Consider the following 19,262-nt stretch of genomic DNA (forward strand, 5'->3'; position numbering starts at 1 on the left):
AGGCCTGTGGGCAGGGATGGGGTAACATGAGACAGCACCAAGAAAGGCTGTGGTTCCAGGCGCCACGACCTGGCCCCCTCCCCCTACCCTGCTGCCCCTGTGCCAAATGGCTGTGGTCAGCAGGATGCCCCATGCTGCCAGCTCAGTCTGAGTCTTGGGGTTTCAAACAGTGGACGCTGGGCCCTCTCCCGAGACACCCCCCTCAAGCCTCTCCCCTTCCCTGGGCTCCCACTGGCCAAGGCTGAGGGCAGATAGGGTGTAGGATGCTGGGACCACCAGCCTGAGCTTTGAATGCAGACAAGCCTGGGTTGGAAACGGAGCTGCCTGCCTTCCAGAGCTGTCTAAGCCTCAACTGTAAAATGTGGTGCCACCAACTTCTTGGACAATTATAAGGATTCCATGAGGTCATTTCTGTAAAAACTTCTGGCAAATCCCCTGGCACAGAGTTGGTGGTCAGAAAAACAGGGGACCTAATTTTCATGATTTTCTGTCTTAGATTAGACACATCCTTGGAACTAGGGGGCCCTTCTTGTGGCCATCTGGGCACACTGCCTGGGGGGGCCTCCTGGGACATTGATGTTCCCTCCTCAGCTCCTGTACAGAGGAGCGTGTCACTGCCCTAGAGTGGTGGCAGGAGAGGAAGTCCTCTAGAGGGGTGGTGGGTGAAGGTCTGGACACCCCTCAGGGCCTTTCAGCAAAGTCAGGGTCTCCTTTGCCGGTTTGTCAGTGGAGGGGATCCAAGCTTTGAGCTGGCAGGCAGGGATAGGGAGGCAGGGTTCAGACCCAGGTTTTCTGGAGGAAGCCTAGACTCTACCCAGGGACCTGTTCGGTCCAGACACAGCTTCAGTTCCCCCCGCGAGTGACCCCTCATCGACTTCTCCTTGAAGCCCCAGGATACTGAACCCCAATCTCCTGCTGCAGCTTCCATGATTCATCTCGACCCACTGCTGCATCCTCAACTCCCAAACTCCTGGGCCCCACGGGGGCCTGTACATAGAGGGCGGAGCAGGGGGATGGGGCCAGGTGGCCCTCCCCCTACCACCAAGCCCCTCTGAGGCTCGTCACAATCTTCATGCATTAACCGTGATTAACTCCACCCAGGGGATTTTGTGTTTTTATGTATTTCTACGTTTTTTACAATGAGCACAAATCATTTCTGTTATTGGGGAGAAAACCTCAACAGATGCTATTTCTTAAAGTTATGTAAAAAGAATAAGTGAGAAAGAGGCAGAGAGACTTCAGCTGTGCCCCCAGGACAGGCACAGGGGCACGCATGGAGGGGCATGCGCAGCACAAGTACTTCTCTAAACATGCAGGGGGCTTGATCCCAGACCTTCCACACGCCTATGGTCAGCTGGTGCCCAGACCCCCACACACACAGTCATGGGAGCACGCAGTGTCTGACAGAGACCAGAGGCCGTGTGTGTGCAGGCCCGCAGGCACTTGGCGGCCAGCAAGCCTTTATTGAGGGCTTCTTGGCGGCAGGCAAGAGCTGCGCTGAGCCTGTGAATGGAGGGCGGTGAGGGGCCAGCCCCCAGCAGTAGTCCACCCGGCAGAACCACGCAGGGCAGTGGGCTGAGGGCTGTTAGGGCAGAAGGTGAGCTGCGGCCCCCAGGAACCTGGCAGCCTAGCTGAGAGGACAGGAGGAGAAGGGATGATGATCGTGTCCAGGACCCAGTCCAGGGGACAGTGAGTGAGCAGTAGTGTACATAGAAACAGTGGGGCTGGGAGAGTTATTTGGCCAGGGTGGGTGCTCTGGGCCCACAGTGGGAGGATCAGTCATCCCAGGGACTTCTTGCAGGCGGGATCCTGGGTCACAGACAGGGCCACGGAGCCTTGCCCTCGCTCCCAGCCATACCTGTGGAGATGCAGGTGGGCAGGGTCAGATAAGGCTAGGACCCCAGGGAAAGGAGGTCAGGTCCACGGCAGGGGGTCGATCCTCCCCGGGGACTTACAGAGTCCCAGCTGGCACCAGGAGGCTGTCATCAGGGGTCAGGCTCAGGCGCTGTCCTTCCATCGTCACCACTGAGGAGCCCTCCTGGGAAGGAGGAGTAGGAGAAGTAAATGGAGCCTGTTGGGCCACAACGCCCATCCGAGCATCCCTGAGTCAGCCTTGATAAGGAGGCCCTGGGCACTGGTCCATACTGGGGGCATCCAAGGCCCCAGAGCAGCCCGGTCGCCAGGTGCAGGCAGGAGGCGTGCCACCCTCTCCCGGGACCGCACTTGCCAGCTGCCACAGCCACACGTCCACGTCCCGCCTCAGGCCTTCGCTGCTGCCTTGTCCGTGGACCACCACCTGGTGGGAAGTGACACGGGTCTTTCTGGTGCATCCTGCCCCACGTAGGAGAGGGCTTTGAGCCTGGCCCCCAGACACCAGCCCTGTGTGGGCCAGGGGTGAGGCCCACAACGCAGCCTCTCCGTATGCAGAGCAGAGGCCTGGTCTTAGAGAGGAAGGCTGCCCAGGCCACAGGTCCTCCCACCCCCATCCCGTCCCAGCCACCTGCTATTGGGGTCACACATGCCTGCCCTCCACACGCACACGCACATCGGCTCCCTCTGACACTCGACACAACTGCTGCTGACCCGTACGGAGGCACACCTGCCAGGGATGCGCTAGGCACGTGTGTGAACGTGGCACAGGGCAGAGCCCCAGAGGATGCCCTCCTCCCTTCCTCTGTGTGATGCCCGGAGTCTGACCTAAGGAGGTGGAGGGAGCTGGGAGGGGATGAGCAAGAGGGAGAGGGAGACTGAGCCTCTCGGACCGGTGTCATCTCGGAAGCCCACAACCGCTGTGTGGGCCATGCTCCTACCAGCCCCGAGTGGGCCTCAGTAGATATTTGCTGGAGTGAATTGAAGCAGGGAGGAGGAGGGGGTGAGAGAACGGGGTGGGAGGGGCTTGGTGGGGCATGCTGGCTCGCAGGGCCCTGTGTGAGCTCAGGGCTGGGCTGCCAGGCCTCCTAGGGCAGGTCTGCCTCCCGTGGGCGTCCCTCCACAGGGGTGTCTAACGCACACTCCCAGGGGTGTGACAGAGACCAACTGTAAAGCGTGAGCAAACGCGAGCCTCCTGCAGGTCTCGCTGCCACAGCTGCCCTGCTGCCCTGGTCCTCACACAGGCTCCCCTGAGCTTTCTGAACCGCCACTCCAGTCTGATCAGCCATCCTGCTTCCACACTTGGATGACATTCTCTTGTCTCTAGCGTAGTCCTTGCGCCTTGCCCAGCCCAGGAGGGCTGCTAGCACATGGGCACTGCCTGCTACTCTGGCCATCTGGCAATTGTGCCTTCTGCCCCTACTCCCTTGTCCTGGTTCCCCAGGCTCAGCTATCTGCAGTGCCAACCTGTTTCAAGCCTCCATGCCTTTACTCAGGCTTCTCCTTCACCTGGAATGCACTCTCCATCTCCCTTTCTTCCTTTTGCAAACTCCTACAATAGGTTTAAAATTCAGCTTATACATCACCTCCTCCAGGAAGCTGTCTTCCCTCACAGCCTGGTTCCTTCTTTATCATCCTATGACTTCCTGTAGCTTTTCTACCACAGAACATATCACATAATCATGGCAATCGTTAATGAACTTCTCCATTTATCAGACCATACACACTCTGAGGGAGTGACTCTATCTTATTTTCCTACTAAAGCCTAAAACATAATAGACACTCAGTAAATGTTGAATGAAAGGAGATCAGCTTTGGGTCTCTGCAACTCTCCACCTAACCCTCGTCCCCAAATATCTCTCTCCCTCCCGGCTCCCAGGAGTCTGGGCCAAAGGCCCAGAAGTCCTGGCAGGGGCATGACCCCAGACTCCCAGGAATCCCTCAGTGGATGGGGCAACCCCCTAATCCCTACTCTGTAGGCAAAGAAAGATTGTTGGGGACCATGTAGCCTCCATGGGCTTCCACTCACAGCAAAGCCATCATTCTCAGAGTCAGGGAGGAAACAAGAAGGCCTATGCTTGTGTCCACAACTAGCCTGTGAGTGTGTGTGTGTGTGTGGGTGTATGAGTGTGTCTGTGTGTATGCGTGTGTGTGTGTCCATGTGTGATTGATTAGTTCCCATCACCCAGGGCTGCTGGGCTGACTCCCTGGATGACCCAAGGCTGAATTACCTGGCTCTCATAGGTGTCCCCAAACAAGCTGAGGGGTGTGCCCACCTGCAGCTTCTTGCGGTGGCCATCCAGCCAGGCCTCCAGGCACATGGGCGCCATGACGGATCGTGTGCTCAGGGGGAATGGTGGGTCCTTGAGCAGCTGGTCTGTACCCACAGCATAGATGTGGTCAGTGTCCTCTGGCTCCACCCACCCAGTCCCAGCAGGCCAGGTTCCCAGGGGTCCCAGCTCCCAGTCACTGGAATGGGCTCTGTCTCCAGCCCAGGCACCAAGTAGCCATATGGGGGTATATTTCATGCCATCTTCTTGTGCCTTGAGTACAGGGCAAAGTACTCAAAAGAAGACTCTGTGGTACTGGGGCCAAGACCCACCCTTCCCTGGGAAAGGTCGGGGGAGTGAGAGAAAGAAAGATGGTTCCCAGGGGTCTCACCAGGGTTGGGCTTTCCCGTTCTGTACTGCTCAGAGCTGAAGAACCTGCAGGAACAAAGAGGGAGGAGGAGGGGGCTAAAGACATATGTGTGCATGCACACACACATACATGTACACACACAAGCACACACATACACTCCGAGGTGCAGGAGCCCACACACACTCATGGCGCCCTCACATGATCTGCTGTGTATCCACACTCCTTTCCCAGCCTCCACTCCGCAGGGGGCTTTCCAGTCTGGGGCCCTACCATCCTGGGAGGGGCAGACTTTGTCCCTAAATCCTGGGCATCATTACTCCAGGCTGGTAGACGCTCCCCCAGATCCGTGCTGGGCTGGGTCTGCTTGCCCCCAGCCAGAGCACAGGACCTCAGGAGAGCAAGGGGCAGGGGCTGGGGGCTCACTCCTGGATGATGGGGGCCAACTGCGTGCCGAGGTCCTCGCAGTAGAACCACTTCTCAAACAGGACGTCCGTGGTGTCCCCTACGTAGTACCTGCCAGAACAAAGGACAGGCACCCAGCTCTTCACCTGGGCGTCGCAGGGCAGCATCCCTGAGGCTTGGCTCTGCTCGTGGACGACTGGGCCCGGCTGGCTCTGCCGAGCTGACCACCAGCTGCATCCTGTTAGCGCGACCTAGTGGCCGATGCGCCCACCCACACCCGGCTCTCCCTGGAGGCCCCGTGTGGCCCCAGCGTGGGAGGGCTGTTATCCACCCCACTCCCATAGCTCTTCCTGGTTCGCCAAACATGACCATTTACCAAGCAGATAGAGCTCTGAGATTCAGGGGGAAACTGCGCAACTTGGCAGGGATCACATAACCTGTCAGTGGCCAACACAGGACCGGAGACAGGAGACAGTCCTAGAAGCCTAGAGAGCATCAGTGACAAGTGTTTTTCCAAAAGAAGAAGCTGAGGCTGAGTCCGATTCTGGCCCTGCAGCTGGATTCCCACCGGCCTGCTGGCAGTCTAGGTCAGAGCACACGAAACCTCAAGGATCCAGCATGCCACAGATGCCCCCCAGATGGGAGGGGTCCTTCTCCTTTTGGGGTCATGGATGCCTTTGAGAACTAGAGCAAAGTGCTGTGTCTCTTCTCCAGAGGAAGGACCATATGTCTCTAGCAGGCTTCCTGTGCCTGGAGAACCCCATGGGCAGAGGAGCCTGGCAGGCTACAATCCACAGGGCCACAAAGACCCCACAAAACCCACGGACTCAACTGAGCAACTTGAGCGTGCACACAAGACTTTCTGAAGCCCACCCAGGCCCCCAGCCCAGCTTGGCAGGCAACTCCACTGGCCTGAGGAGTATCAGGCAGATCGGGGCCGGGCCGCAGGACCCTGTGTAGGCAGTGTATCTACTGACTGAATGCCTAATCCCCAAACTTAGCTTCCAGGACCAGGCCAGCGCTGCTCTTAAGCTCCTCCCAAAAAGAGAAGTGGTTCTGCTTACAGACAACGGTTTATAGACACACAGTGCATCCACCCTGCCTGACACCCTAAGATCTATCCTGGGATGGAGCTGGCTACCAGAAAGCCTCATAACTGGACCTCAATGCCCTCCAGGAATTGCCTTCAGAGTGGCATTTTAATGTTGAGCCCCTGGCTTTTATTAAAGGTCAAAAGCAGATAAAATCTGTTATTGACTTTGCTGTAAAAATGTTCCCAAAGATGCTGTCTTCTCCATTACTAAAGACTCCCTATATAGGAGGCGGCGGCGGCGAAAAAAAAGAAAAAAAGAAAAAAAAAAGACTCCCTATATAAAGCCCCACTGAAAATTTTATTTTCACATTTAAGGCCAGGCAGCTATTTCTGCAAGACTATTCTGCAGTAGGTTTGCATGCGGTCATTAACATTGCGGTTTTTGCAAAGCATCTAATAGTATGAGAAGTACTCATCTTTTTTTAATGTAAAAAAAAGCAAAACTCAAACCCATGCTTGCAATAAAACTACAATGTTGTAAGGAACAGATATGCATGGAAAAAAGATGAGCTAGAAAGTGCTTTGTTAGGTTTCATTGGTGGGAAGACTTTTTTTCTGTGTATTTTCTCTCTCTTTTTTTTTGTTGTTTTATTGAGATATTCACATAATATAAAATTTACGCTTTTCCTGACAAGTGACTTTAATTTTGTTCATTTTGCTTTCTTGTACTTTTCCAGATTTCAAGGGCAAACCTGTAAGACTTTGATAATTATAAAAAAGGGAAAAAATTTTTTAAATGTCCTTTATAACAGAAGATGTGGGGCAAAGTATCCTGATTTCAGTAGCCTGTTGGGAAATTTTCATTTTCTTAGTTAAAAAAAATAGCTCAAAAATTGCTTAGCTTTTGGAATAATGAGCCACAGGTTTAGTTCTCCTTTCAGAGGATATTAATCAGATAACTGATTGGACCCAGATGTGAACTCAGCTGTAGAAACAGAGCGCCCGTCTCTGCACCCATGTTCGTCCCCTCCCAGGTGCTACTCACATTGCCATCTTGTCTGTCCTGGCCCAAACTCTCTATCTCTCTACAGCTCCAGCCTGGCCACTTTCTAGCAAGCTCAACTTCCCTGGGCTCAATTTCTTCATCTGTAGAGTACAGATGATAACAGTACCCACCGGATAAGGTGATAGGATCATTGTGAGGATGAAAGGAATAAACAGAAAGTGGTGTCCGACAGTTAGCAAATGTTATACAAATGTCAGCGCTGGGTGTGGAATGAGCTGGGGTAGAGAAACAAGCAGAAGGCTGCACTAATGGAGACTGACTAAACTCTGGAACTGGAGGCTGGGAGAAGCAGCAGTGTTCCAGGCTGCCCTGGAGTATGATTTTGGCATCCTGCCCCCGACCCTTCCCCAGCAGACCTCAGTGTGGAAAGCATGGGTTCTGGGACTTCCCTGGGCATCCAATGTTTAAGACTCTGTGCTTCCAATGCAGGGGGTGCAGCTTTGATCCCTGGTCAGGGAACTAAGATCCCATTTGTTCTGGGCCTGGCTATAAGGTTAATGGGCTCCCAGGGAGTCACAGAGAATACACCCTCCCCTGCATCATCAGACCCACCCTGCTACCTACCCAAATCCCTCCCCATCTGCCAGCAAATGCAGGATCTCCATTGCTACCAACCCTCTCAGTGGTGGTTGAGTGGGTTTCTTGGGTCTGTCTAGGATCCTTTCCTCTGCTGCTTGCCCCTCTAACTCTGCCCCAGACCCCCAGATCTGACCCATTTACCTGAGCCCATCTAGTTCTGTTTTCAGCCGCCTCCGCTCAATCACCAGCCCCACTGTGTTGGCAAACCTCTGCGGCGAGTGGGGGACCCCAGCAGGCAGGAGGAAGATCTGCACGGGTGGGAACAAGGTGCCAGCAAGTTTATGGTCCCCCACGGAGACCTCAGTGCTGCAGCGCCCCGGGCCTCCCCAGCTGACCACGGTCCGGCCCAGACCCCACCCCAGGAGCCAGAGAGGATGTCAGGCTGGGCTGAGATGGGCATGAGGAAGGGCCTGAGGATGGGGCTGAGGCAGGTTGGGCAGGGAGGAGGGCAGGAAAGGCTGGGAAGACAAGACTCCACCAAAGCCAGGAGAGTGGGCACCGTGGGCTCCTGTTCCAGGACCCAGCCTCACCTCTCCCTGCCGAATGACCACATCCCGGTGTTTCCCTTGCTCCAGGACTCGGAGAAGCATGTCCCCCTCCAGCTGGTAAAATACCTGTGAGACAGGACAGCAGACAGGCTCTGACCTCCCCACTCCCTCTTCCGGGTCTTTGGCCTGAGTTCTGCCCAGAAAACCTGAGAAACTTGCCGAAAGCCTCAGAGTTTATAAGCAGCTTGGTCACTCCTGCCTGAGGCCCCAGCTTCCCCTGACACAGGCCGAAGATAAACGTGCTGGGGACACATGCGGGTAATACTCTGACGTTAAAGTGATGACCAAGGTACCCAGGACACCACAGGTGGTGTCTGGCTTGGGGGCAGGAGGCTGGCTGAGATGCCCACTGGATAATTTAGGGACCCATTACCCAGGTAAGGAGAACGCCCCTTCACTGTGTCGCAGGGGCTGGGCTAGCACGTGACTGACAGACCTTGTTTTATTGTGCTGTGCTTTATTGCATTTCCCAGATATTGCCTTTTTCTTTTTTTAACAAATTGAAGGTTTATGACAACCCCACACTGAGCAAATCTATTGCTACCATTTTCCCAACGGTATTATTTCTAAATTAAGGTATATATATATATATATTGTTTTTTTAGACATAATACAATTGCACACTTAACAGACTACATGGAGAAGGCAATGGCACCCCATTCAAGTAATAGACTACAGCATAGTATAAATATTTACATGCGGTGGGAAACCAAAAAATTCACATGGCTCACTTTATTGAAATATTTGCTCTCTTTCAGTGGTCTGGAACCAAGCCTGCACTATCTCTGAGGTATGCCTGAACATTATCAGAACTCTTTATAACAATCTCCAAAAATATTGTTAGCCCCATTCTGCTAAAAAGAAAAAGAAAGGCCCAGAGAGTGAAGTGACTTGTCCCAGGTTTTACACAGTCAGTCCTGGAGCAGCCGTGTGGACCTGAGTGTGGCTCTGGAGCTGGTGCTGGCTCCTCGGGCCACAGTGAGGCCCTGGAAAGGGGGTGGGCTGCTCCAAACCCCTCTGGAGATCGGCTGGCTATGGAAATGTTGGGCTCAGTGCTGGGAGCTGGGATGAATGGGGGTGGCGGGGGCTTTGAGGATGGAAGCCCTCATTTCTTGCTGTCTCCCTGGGGTGCAGCACGGTGGTGCTGCAGGGCTCCTATTGCACTTGTCCTCTTCCACCCTAAGTCCCTAATTAATGTGTTTACTGAGACCACCCATGGCACTGGGAGGAGGAGGAGGAAGACATATTTTCTCTCTACCAGTCACAGATTGCATGGGTGTTAAAAACCCCAGCCAAATAGTTGAAGGGTTGTTATTAATAATAACAATTACTATTATCATGTAAGGAGTTAGAGGAGATAGAGGTTCTTGTCCCAGAGTCTACTAAGAGAAGTCAAGTGGGCTCAGGAAAACTAGAGAAATGTGGCTTTACAGTCTGACACACGGGCAAGCTGACACAACGCCCCTGAAGGGCAATTTGGCAAAGGGTAGAAAGAGCCTTCACAGCTCATGCCTCTAAAAGGGTTTCTGGGATGCCAGACCTTGCTGAAACTGGGAACTTGACCTAGTCATTCCATCTCTAGAAAAGTGCTTCAGTGAGTCAGAAATGCACCTGCCTTGTGGTGGACATACATGGCTGTTTTATCCCAGCATGTGGGAATTTAAGGCATCACTTGGTGCTCAGCTCAGCCAGTCACCATGCGCCTTTGGCCAGTTCAGTTAGTCTTTCTGTGCCTCCATTAATTTCTCTATAAAATGACAGTATCTACTCAGAATGTTGTCCAGGATGCTGTATACAAAGATAGACAATACATAGTTAGCACTCAGTAATCTCTAGCTATTAATATTAGTGATGGAAAGAATAGCAAAACTAATGCTAATAATAACAATAGGGGAAATCGCATTATTTTATGATAGAGACAAAATATGGAACATTATGCAGCCATTAAAAGCTACGTTTTTGCATAACTGTCAGTAAAATGGAAAAATGCTAAAGTTATCCAGTTAAAGCAAGATTCAAAATGACACTCAGCAGGATTCTATTTACTGTTGTTTAGACTAAGTCATGTCTGAGAATTCTAATTACATAGTGTATAATACACGTATAAACCAGGCTGTGTTCACGGTGCTCCCGGGAGCGGGAGGATTATGAATGAGGTACATATTTACATTTGTCTTTTCTGTATTCTGCACATTTTCTACAGTAAACAATCTTTACTCTTATTATTTAATATAATTCATGCAAGTTATTTAAAACAAATAAGAAAAAACCTATCAGTCTGTCTTAGGGAACAATTCTGCAAACTCCCCCAAACTCCCTCAGCTAGGAGAAAACCTCTATGTGTATGTATGTGGGGGGATGTCCTTTCATGGTTGGAGGGAGAGGAGGAAGGGCCTAGAGAATTCTAGGGAGAGGGCCGTAGCCCTTAGGCCCTACAAATATCAGTGAAAACAGGAGTGGGGGGGTGGGGTTGGAGTGATAGTTGGGCCAAAGTCAAGCCCTTTCTGGCAGGCTACAAGGTGTTAGTGGCCATTAAACAAAAACATAGAAAGGAAGTGGAATTTTAGAGGCCTGCACTGTGATGGGTGGGCGGTGGTGGGTGGGTGGGGGTGCTCCCTGGTGGCTCAGCAGTAAAGAATCCACGTGCCAATGCAGGAGACTCGGGTTCGATCCTTGGGTTGGGAAGACCCCCTGGAGAAGGAAATGGCAACCCACTCCAGTATTTTTGCCTAGGAAATTCTATGGACAGAGGAGCCTGGTGGGCTACAATCCATGGGATCACAAAAGAGTTAGGCACGACTGAGCAACTGAACACCACCACAACCTATGATGAGGGGACAGGCCTCATCAGCAGAGGGGCAGATCCTGAACAGCAAAAAATCCCCAATAGCCACGGGCAATCCAAAAGGAATGATGCTCTATTTGGAAGTAAATGATGTTTGGGGCCTGGGGCTAACTAGAAGATTAACTGTACCGGCTCAAGCAGCTGCTGAATCAAATCTGGCCTGCACAGCCTGGAAAGGCCTTACAGGCAGGCGGGGCCAGAGAGGGGCTGAGGGTGCCGAGCACCCAGGCACCTCCACTCTGTGCCAGGCTCTGTGCACATACCCTATACACACTGCATCCTTCCACCAGGCAGGGCTGATGTCCCCCATCAGCTGCAAGGAAACTCCTGCAGGCTCAGAGAGGCGGTGTGCGTGTGTGCTCAGACGTGCCTGACTCTGTGACCCTGTAGGCTGTAGTCCGCCAGGCTCCTCTGTCCATGGGATTTCCCAGGCAAGAATACTGGAGTGGATTGCCATTTCCTACTCCAGGGATCTTCCTGACCCAGGGATCAAACCCAAGTCTCCGTGGGTTTGATCAAACCTGCAGTTCCTACGTTGGCAGGCGGATTCTTTATCACTCTACCTCCAGAGAAGCCTCCTGGTGATGGGAGGTGAAAGAAAGTCAAAGTGAAAGTCGCTCAGTCATGTCTGACTCTTTGTGACCCCATGGTCTATACAGTCCATGGAATTCTCCAAGCCAGAATACTGGAGTGGGTAGCCTTTCCCTTCTCCAGGGGATCTTCTCAACCCAGGAATCAAACTGGGGTCTCCTGCATTGCAGGTGGGTTCTTTACCAACTGAGCTATCAAGGAAGCCCGTCAAAATTACACAGTTGGTAAGAGGCAGACTCCAGGTCCACCTGACTCCCAGCCCAGGCTCTCTTGCACCTGTTCACCCCAAGGGAAGGAATGGGCTAAGTGGAACGTGTGGGGTGGGTGAAGCCTGGGCACCTGAAAGGCAGAGGCCTGAGCTCAGCCAGGAGGAAAATTGAGCTCAGTGGCTTCCCTTCCCTCACTGGGAAGAGGCCTGACCCCTGGAGTCTCCTTTGTTCCAGCTGGGTGAGGACAGGCAGCGACAGCAAACGCACTGACACTCAGTCCTGTGGCTTCCAGGGTTTAACCTGTGGCTGGCACTCTCCCTCACCTGAGGTGGAACCAAGCCATCAAAACAACCTCTAGCCAAATTCCTCCCAGCCACCTGAGTGTCCCTCTAGAGTGAGACACCTGCTCAGGTCATCCCTCCTCACCAGCTAGCCAGCCAGCAGTCAGGGCTTGGTTTGGACCCCTGAGTGGACATTCGTCCACCAGAGTGGGTGGGGTGGAGTCTGGTGAGCAAGCTGAACCCTGGACCTGGAACCCTAGCAGCAAGTTCTCCGGGAAGATAGGCGCCCCCCGACCATGATGATCCTTTGCCACCAGAGATTCTGAGAGCTGGGAACCCATCTGTGTCTCTTAAGGGGACCCATCTTTTTACTTTTGATTTACTTTTGCTTATTCAGAAACACAGCACAAAATTCAAGGTACAAAAGGGTATTCAGTACAAATCCCCCCTCCCACCCTTCATCAAATAGCTCCCAGCAACTGATGTGCCTTGTGCCCTCTAGATAAGGAGGGGGCCTCCCAGTCCTAACCCTTCCCAGAGAACTTGGCTCCTGGGACCAGAATGGAGCGCCCAGGTCCCCCTCAGCATCTGGGTCCCATTTTGGAGGCCAGTCTTGTATTATTCAGGTTTGGGGGTGAGGGGACTTGGGCATCCCCTTGGACCATGGATGCCCCCTGTGTCCGGGGGCTGATGCCCAACAGCTGGAGCCTCTCACACCCGCAAAGCCTGGGCTCTTTCCTGTGGCTTCCCCAGCAGGACTCCTTCGAGGATGGAGCTGTCAAGGGTGTCGCTGGTGCCCACAACTTCCAAGCAGCAGTTTCTCACCATGGTTTCAGTTGTGCCCCCTTCACCCACCAGTCGTCTGCCCCCTCCCCCCATCCACAGGCCCTGGTCCCGGCAGGGGAAGTGACCCTCCCTCAGGGCTGGGTCAGGGGAGGGGGCAGTCTGCAGGCCTACCTCCTCTCCCTCCTCGATGTGGTAGTCCTTCCTGGTGTTGGGACCCCCCACGAACATGATTTTGAGCTGCTTCTGGTGCCTGCAATGGATGAGGGGGGTGAGGTCCTGAACTGGCTCGTGGGAGAGGACAGGAGGGTTGCAGGGGCCTGTGGGGGGTCTGGAGGAGGCCCACACTTGTGAGAGGGAGAGGGCTATTTCTGTGTCACTGTCCCGGAGAGTCTCCGTTTTCATCTGCGTGTGCATCCAAGGGTCTGTGTGTGTGTGTCTGTGACTGTGTGTGTGCCCATGTCCTTCCTCTGCTCAAAACCCTCAAGCCTCGGGACTTGCCTGATGATCCAGTGGCTAAGACTCCACACTCCCAATGCAGGGGGTCTGGGTTCAATCCCTGGTGAGAGAACTAGATCCCACATGCAGCAACTAAGATCTGTTGCAGCCAGATAAATAAAAGCAGCCTTCCAGCAGCTTCCTAGTTTCCTCTGCCTTATCTTCATTCATATGTTGAAATCCTAACCCCAGTACCGCAGAATATGACCTAATTGGGAACTACGGTCATTGCAGGTGTAATTGTTAAGCTATGATGAGATCATACTGGCATGGGGTGGGGAGTGCTCTAACCTAATATGACTGGTGTCTGGAAGACTGGAAGATTTAGACACAGTCACACTTATGAGGAGAATGCCATGTGAAGATAAAGGCAGAGAGCGGAGTGACGCTGCAGAAGACAAGGAATGCAAAGACTGCAGCCAAACCTCCAGGATCAAGGAGAAGCTCGGAGCAGCGTCTCCCTCACAGCACGAGGGGACACAGCAGCCCCAGTGGGCTTTCCCCTTCGTTCTACTCTGTGGCTCACCATGTCTGCCTGCCTGCCTACCTGCACCCCTTGTCTGTTTCTATGTATTGGCTGCCTCCTCCCACCAGAAGGTCCGCTCCACCAGGAAGGGGCTTCCGCCAGTTTCCTCCTGTGTATCTCCGGGGTCCAGAACTGTGCCTGGCGTGTGGTTGGTGCTCACGTGCACACATCTGCTGAATGAGTGAAGGGAGGACCTGCACTTTGTGGTTACTAATATCAGGGCAGTGCTGGAGAGCGCGGTACGGGCCTGGAGGCTGCTGCAGCCTGGAAGTGCCCAGGGTGATGAGGGTGGAACCACAGCAGCGGCGTGGGGCTGGAGAGGAGCGGATGAATGTGAGTCAGCATGAGGGGGAGGAGAGAGTTGGGGGTGTGACAAAAGTACTAGAGGAGACAAGGTTTGGGGGTGGGGGACGTTGACTGTTCCTGCAGTATTGCGCGGTCATAAGAGGGTGGACTTTGGAGTCAAACTCGTGCATGGGCTTGCATCGTGCCCCACGCTAGCTTTGTGACATTGGGAAAGTTCCTTGTTAAGATCCCCTGCCCTGGACTAGGACTTCCTTGTGGCTAAGACTCCATGCTCCCAGGGCAGGGGCCTGGGTTCGACCTCTGGTCAGGGAACTAGATCTCGCATGCCACAACTAAAGATCCTGCCTGCCACAGATCTCAAGTGCTGTAACTAAGACCCAGCACAGCCAAATAAATAAATATTAAGAAAAAAAAAATCCCACCTCATAGGGCTCCTGGGAGAATTACATGACATGATGTGAAAACGCCTGGTAGTCTCCAACTAGTCAAGATGTTCGTGATTAGAGCTGGATGGTTTGAAAAGCTACCTTGTTGATGTTCTGTGGACCCGGCAAACACAAGACTGTAACCCTGGAGCTGGGGAGCACAGATGGCCCCACACCCTAGGTGACTGAAGGGGAAGGAGGTGAAGAGGCCACAGGGAGGGCCTGAGACCTCAGCTGGAGGAAGACTGTGCTAGACCAGGGTCAGCCCTGTTGGGTGCTGGGGGCAGAGGTGGCTAGGGAGGCCTGGTGGGAGTCGGTGTGTGCGCCCAGCTGCAGAGGGGGCCAGGAAGAGCACCAGAGAGCCTGCCTCAGGAGCTAACCCTGACTTCACCCTCTGCCTGCAGCTTCCTGGGCCCAGTAGGGGTGTAATACTGGGTGGTTACCAGGCTTCGGTTCTACTATAATTCTGGGGTATCAACCTCCCTGCCCCCCAATTTCTGAGAGGCAGCGGGGGTTGGAGCGCTGTTTCTCAGCCCTGGAAGGCAGGGCTACCACTTAGCACCTGCATCTCTCTAGTCTCGGTAGGTCACCCAGCTTCCTCAGAAGACAAGGCACGTCGTCTCCACGCAGTCACCAGAAAGAGGAACAGAGGAGGGTGGGGAAACCCGGAACAGTCCGTCCTCATCCTCCTGTGATCACCACGAAGATGGAATCCCCCTTCTGCAAGCTTCTGGGCGGAGGAACTCGGAGGTTGAGGGGAGCAGTTGGAGGATGGCGGGGAGGTGAGAACAGAGGGCAGGAGGGTGGGGGCGTGCTGGGACTCACAGGAGCTTGTTGCAGACCGGGGGCAGGAAGGAGCCCCGGTTCTCTTCCACCCACGCCTTCACTCTCACTGGGCGCTCCATGGTCTCCCGGGAGCCGCACTCCTGAGCCGTGTCCTCCGCTCTGTCGAAGGGGTGCGCCTCTGCCCAGCCACCTATTGGCCGCCTGGTTAATAAGCATCCTGAGGGTCAAAGGGCGGGGCAACAACCTGGCCTCTTTGTGGCCCCTCTCGGACTTTGGTCTGGGAACCCCCCACCCCCCACCTCGCGCTCGGTGCCGCCCCGCTGGGCCCCTCGCCACATCCCGGGCTCCCTGCCCACCCGCGTGAGAGTGGAGCGCCCGATCCTGGCTTAGGACACGGGATCCAGAACCTTCCTGGCCCCTTGTCCCCAGACTTTCCGCCTGGGACCCAGGAAGACCCCCAAAGAAATCCTGTAAGGAGGAGAAGGCGGGTTTGGAAACCCAAGCGCCTGATCACTGGGTTGCTGACACTGGATTGAGGCCTCAGTTTCCTCATCTGTAGACTGGGAATGCCGGGGTTGCACAGCGGCCACCGTAGGCCCCGATTGATGCTAGTCCCCTGTCCGGTCACTAGGACAGAGATCAGGCCAGAGCCCGCAGGTATGTTGGGTGCCATTTGCTCGGCTCTGTCAGTGACTGGTTGGAGAGAGGACGGAGGAGAGGCGGGGGGCGCAGTGCTGGGAGACCGTGATGCTAGACAGGGACCCGCCAGGCCGGGCTTGGGGGCCCGCCCCTCACCTACGTTCGCAGGTGGCAGGCAGAGCGCCAACAGGGTGCCTGGCGCTGTTCTGAGCTCCTTTCGTGTCTTGGGGCATACTCAAGTCACACCACAGTTTACGAGGAGTTTCACAGACGCAGAACCGGGCACTGGGACCGGGAATCTGAGGTGAGGTGGGGAGGGCGGACAAACCTAAGGCGCTGATGATTCCAGCCTGGGGTGAGAGCCGCTAACCTGGATCCTCACGAGCGGGCGGAGACGCGATGCTTGCCGGTGTGGGTGCGGGGGCGGGGAAGGCCAATTGGACACCTGCTTTCCTCTCTTTCTTCCAGACTTAGAATTCTTGGGAAGACTGCGCGGGTTGGAAGAGGGCCGGGAGGGGAGGTGGTGGTGGCCGAGCGGAAAGGAACAGAGCTGACACCAGAATCTAGACTGGAGAGTTTAAGAAATTCGAAACTCCTCCGACTCCTGTCCCGCATCCCATCTTGGCCCCTCCCTGCTACGTAGGGTGGGCGGGTTTTCTCAGCGCCCTCAGTCACAGCGCTCCTGGTGCAAATGAAAACCCCGACCGGTAGCAAACAAGATTCCTGCCCTCCCCCGCTGGGACCCTCCTGTTTCCTCTCCACGCACCCCCTTCCCTTTCTCCCTCCTTTTTCTTTTTAGTTATTTATTTAGAACTTTTTTTTTTTTTTTTTTTTTTTGCTGAGTGTTTCTTTCTAGAATCTTGTTTGGCACCAAAATAACTCAAACGACCTTCTTTAAATCTTTCTCATCTACAAGTAAGCAGAGGAGATGTAGACAATGACGCGTGAAACGCCAAGGATCGAGGATGTGTGCGGTTTGCTTTGGATGTTTGTTAAATGGAAGGGTGGGTGGGTGCGTGGATAAAGGCATGAATGAATTCCCACTAAAAGGGGAAACAAAACCCCCAAAACTCCATGACTTCAGCCCCACAGATGTTCTGATATGTAGTTCAAGGAAAACAATGACAGTTATCCTGCATCTTAGTTTTTAAACTTTTTATTTTATATGGGAGTATAGTTGACAAACAATGTTATATTAGTTTCAGGCGTACAGCAAAGTGATTCCGTTTTACATAAACATACATCTATTCTTTTTCAAGTTCTTTTCCCATTTGTTACATAGTATTTTTAAAAACCTCTTTGTTTTGTACTGGGGTATAGCCAATTAATAATGTGATGGTTTTAGGTAAACAGCAAAGGGACTCAGCCATACATATACATGTATCCATTCTTCTCCAAATTTCCCTCCCATCCAGGCTGCCACATAACACTGAGCAGAGTTACATGTGCTATGCAGTAGTTTCGCCTTGGTTATCCGTTTCAAATATAGCACTGTGTGCCTGCCAATCCCAAACTCCCTAACTATCCCTCCCCATCACCCTTCCCCTGCCCCTGGTAACCATCTACAAAATTTACAAACAGCTTAATATCATCAAAAAAACAATCCAATAAATGGGCAAAAGACCTAAATAGATGCTTTTCTAAAGAAGACATACAGATGGCCAAGAGGCACATGAAAAGATGTTCAACATTGCTAATTATTAGAGAAATGCAAATAAAAACTATAATGAGATATCACCTCACACTAGTCAGAATGACTATCATCAAAACCACCACAAATAATAAATGCTGAAGAGGGTGTGGAGAGAAGGGAACCCTTCTGCACTGTTGGAGGGAATATAAATTGGTACAGCCACTGAGGAGAACAGTATGGAGGTTCCTTAAGAAACTAAAGATAGAGCTACCATACAATCTTGCAGTTCTACTCCTGGGCATGTGTCTGGAGAAAAATATGGTTTGCAAGGATACATGCACCCCAATGTTCATTGCAGCACTGTTTACAATAGCCAAGACATGGAAGCAACCTAAATGCTCATCGACAGAAGAACGGATAAAGAAGATGTGGTACATATATACAATGGAATATTCCTCAGCCATTAAAAGAATAAAATAATTCAGGGACTTATATGAATTTAGAGATTGTCATACTAAGTGACGTAAGTCAGATGAAGAGAAATATCATATAATATCACTTGTATGTGGAATCTAAAAAAAAGACATACAAATGAACTTATTAACTAAACAGAAACATACTCTCATTTTAACCTAACTAGTCAAACAACATGGATAATTGAGGCTACAATTGATTGTCTGAGGTCTAAACCACCCAGATGAACCTTAAATGCAGGCTAGATAATTTGCCACATGGTTTCTGTCAAATATGCCATTTAATTTGTGCTGCATAGATAAAACACCATGTCAATTCAATTGGCAAGCCTCCTAGCTTGGGTGTTGGGCACCATTTGATCCAATGTTCAGAAAATCAATTTTTACTGATTTTCATTTTATTTGAATTTCAACAATTCAAATTTTATCTGCGTGTTCTGGCATTGTTTGGTCACGGTCATCTGGACTGCTTCCAGCTATTGATCCATGAGTTCCTTCTAGTTTCTGGACCTTACCTGCTCACAGCAGCCATCTCTCCCCTCTGCACACAGAAGTTCATTGCACCATGGTATGAGAAGCCGTCTCTGCCTTAGGACCAGAGCTCATCAGAGCCTCTCCTGGTTGCTGGTGCCTGGCTTTGGTCTCCCCTGGATGGCAGCTGCCTGCCCAGGTCACTAAAATCAGTAGATGCTTCTAGGCTTTACTGAGTCTGACTTCTGCTAACAGTCTGATCTCTTCAATTTCTTAATGAACAGAAGTTTTTTCTCCAGCTGATCCTATCTGAGCTCACCTTGATCTGTCTCTGTCTTTCTCCCACTTTCCCTCCCTTTCATATAATTCAGCAAATGTTTAAGAACAAACATGAGGGCTAGATCATGAATTGTACTAGTTATTTGGAAATCTGGGTTCTGGTCCTGCTGTCTCTTTTACTTGTATTATTGACAAGTGTGTTTACATTTTTTAGTTACATGATTGGTTTGAGGGGTTTTTGTTGTGTTTTGTTCAGTTATCATTTTGTTTGTAATTTTTATCGCATTGTGGTGACTGAAGATGGTCTATGTATTATTTGGGGATGGGGGATGTGTTAAAATTTCCTTTGCAGCTTAGTCTATGGTCAATTTTTGTGAATG

The 19,262-nt window shown here is 52.3% G+C and overlaps 1 protein-coding gene across 1 annotated transcript; it reads right to left on the minus strand.

Annotated features, from left to right (window-relative positions):
• Window positions 1–1,725: 1,725 nt before the first annotated feature.
• HAAO (3-hydroxyanthranilate 3,4-dioxygenase) lies at window positions 1,726–15,506 on the minus strand. The gene is made up of 10 exons (XM_055539084.1): window positions 15,427–15,506; window positions 13,021–13,099; window positions 8,120–8,203; window positions 7,731–7,837; window positions 4,933–5,022; window positions 4,531–4,574; window positions 4,101–4,246; window positions 2,228–2,296; window positions 1,956–2,038; window positions 1,726–1,858 (listed from the first exon to the last, which is right to left on the minus strand). The coding sequence occupies exons 1-10, from the start codon at window positions 15,504–15,506 to the stop codon at window positions 1,780–1,782; spliced, it is 861 nt and encodes a 286-aa protein (XP_055395059.1). The 3' UTR covers window positions 1,726–1,779.
• Between the last annotated feature and the right edge of the window lie 3,756 nt (window positions 15,507–19,262).

This window comes from Bubalus kerabau, chromosome 11, assembly GCF_029407905.1.
Source record: "Bubalus kerabau isolate K-KA32 ecotype Philippines breed swamp buffalo chromosome 11, PCC_UOA_SB_1v2, whole genome shotgun sequence".
NCBI lineage: Eukaryota > Metazoa > Chordata > Mammalia > Artiodactyla > Bovidae > Bubalus > Bubalus kerabau.

Bases quoted from the DNA above. Each gene is read 5' to 3' on its own strand.
- HAAO (XM_055539084.1), bottom strand. From the start codon at position 15,506: ATGGAGCGCCCAGTGAGAGTGAAGGCGTGGGTGGAAGAGAACCGGGGC. The intron at 7,838-8,119 runs GTGAGGCTGGGT...CCACCCGTGCAG, and splicing joins TGGTCATTCGGCAGGGAGAG to ATCTTCCTCCTGCCTGCTGG. The intron at 2,039-2,227 runs GCAAGTGCGGTC...CCTCCTTCCCAG, and splicing joins ACGTGTGGCTGTGGCAGCTG to GAGGGCTCCTCAGTGGTGAC.